The sequence below is a fragment of the Sinocyclocheilus anshuiensis genome, unplaced genomic scaffold, assembly GCF_001515605.1.
Source record: "Sinocyclocheilus anshuiensis isolate Anshui unplaced genomic scaffold, SAMN03320099.WGS_v1.1 scaffold566, whole genome shotgun sequence".
Taxonomy (NCBI): Eukaryota; Metazoa; Chordata; class Actinopteri; order Cypriniformes; family Cyprinidae; genus Sinocyclocheilus; species Sinocyclocheilus anshuiensis.
Genome location: NW_015542410.1, coordinates 2,388,587 through 2,390,647, shown reverse-complemented (window position 1 = coordinate 2,390,647; position 2,061 = coordinate 2,388,587). Strand labels below are relative to the sequence as shown.

The window sequence follows — 2,061 nt, the reverse complement described above, 5'->3', positions numbered from 1 at the left end:
GTTTTTACCACAAATCTCCTGTTTGTTAAGAATGATTTAAACCAGTTTAACCCCCCCACCCCAGTCCCACATGAGACGCCAAATGAGAAATAAGAATCTCGTGATCGACAGTGTCGAAGGCAGATGACAAGTCCAACATCACTAAGATAGCAGAAGCACCAGAGTCAGTAGTCATTAAAATATAATTTAAAACTCTTACAAGAGCAGTTTCAGTGCTGTGGAGTGCTGTGAAATTTTTCAAAGATGTGATTATTAGTTAAAAAAGGCTGAAGTTGTAGGAGCACAATTTTTTCCATTACTTTTGAGATAAATGGTAAGGTGGAAATTGGTCGATAATTTTCTAAAACAGAGGCGTCAAGAGAGGGCTTCTTGAGAACCGGGGTAACCATGGCCATTTTCAGGTCGTCCGGAATGTACCCGGATTTCAAGCAGTTATTCAACAGTGATACCAGCCCTGGGCCCACGGTATCAATAATTTGCCTCAAAAAGCGGAGGTGAATTATATCAAGGGGACAGAAAGAGGGTTTTAATTTTGTTATCACCTCCTTGACTGTTTGTAAAGATACATCATTAAATGTTGTCCAAGGTGTTAAGATACATCTGTGCCTTTCACATGGTTCTCATGGTTCACACATGGTTTTGCACATTCGTGGTAGCTTAATCCATTCTTTAAAAAAAAAAAAAACTGTTGTGATTGAATCACTCTAGGGACAGAAAGAGGGTTTTAATTTTGTTATCACCTCCTTGACTGTTTGTAAAGATACATCATTAAATGTTGTCCAAGGTGTTAAGATACATCTGTGCCTTTCACATGGTTCTCATGGTTCACACATGTTTTTGCTCTTTCGTGGTAGCTTAATCCATTCTTTAAAAAAAAAAAAAAACTGTTGTGATTGAATCACTCTAGGTTTGCATCTGCTGCATGTGCCTTTCTATATTACTGTATGTTTAGGTACTGCAAAGTTTTAAAATCATGGACTACAGTCTGTTGATGGGTATCCACAACTTGGACCAGGCAGGTGAAGAGGCATCTACTGCAGTGCCCGATACCCAGAAAAAGGCACAAGGCCAGAAGCCCCTATACTGTACAGCCATTGAGTCTATTCAAGGGGAATCCAAGGGCAATACTTCACTACAGCCCTATGAAAGGTTAGTGATCCACCTTTGGCTGGCATCTTGAATCTGCAAAACACCTGGTGGGACACTTAAAAATAGCACAAGACTGTCTAAATGTGTATGGCAATAGAGCCTGTTTTAGAGAGAGTTTTACAATATCATTCAAAAGTTTGGGGTTGGTAAGTGTTTTTTTTTTTCTTCATATTTTTTAAAATAAGTTTCTAATGCTCAAAACTGCATTTATTAACAGTAACATTGTGCAATTTCAACTTTAAAATACAATTTAATATATTTTCAAATGTAATTTATTCCTGTGATGGCAAACTCAATTAGCCATTACTTCAGTCTTCAGTGTCACATGCTCCTACAGAAATCATTCACTAATAGGTAGGGATGTAGCGATATTATCAATAGGGATGCACCGATACCGAGCTCCTGTACTCGTACTCGTACTTGTTAAAATGCCCCGATACCAAACGCCGATACCACACAGCATGTGATAAGTGCCATATTCAGACAATGAAACACCAACAACAGACAGCAGAATGGAGTTATTTACAGTGGACTACCAGTAAAACTGATACAAATTTGGGACCAAAAATTATTCAGACCGAGTCTGGGAAAAAAAAAATGAAGTTCAGGTTTGCATAAAGCTGGATGACAGCCCAGGAGACTACAGGCTGTCATTAAGGCTGAAGTTTGCCCAACTAAGTATTGATAGTTGTGTAAATACTGTCATACTAACAGTCTAATTTTTGGTCGACTGTAATCCATTAGGCTACATACCTGTCTATCAAAGTTATCTAACATTATCAAGCTGAGTTTGTTCTGACACAGTTAAACTCTGAGTTCTTGTTATATTTTATTACCATTTTCTAAACTATAGCGAATAAACTGTGATAATGTGAGAAATGTTGAAGGTGTCTGAATAAATTTTGGTTTGAC

General features: G+C 37.8%; 1 protein-coding gene across 3 annotated transcripts in view; it reads left to right on the top strand.

The window, feature by feature from the left end:
- The window catches only part of LOC107693396 (phosphatidylinositol 4-phosphate 5-kinase type-1 alpha-like), a 14,613-nt gene that overhangs the window by 7,381 nt on the left and 5,171 nt on the right, over nucleotides 1–2,061 (top strand). For all 3 annotated transcript variants that reach the window (XM_016492766.1, XM_016492764.1, XM_016492765.1), the window contains one exon: nucleotides 953–1,149. In XM_016492766.1, coding sequence (XP_016348252.1) covers nucleotides 953–1,149 — 197 coding nt within the window. The remainder of the gene's footprint in view (nucleotides 1–952; nucleotides 1,150–2,061) is intronic.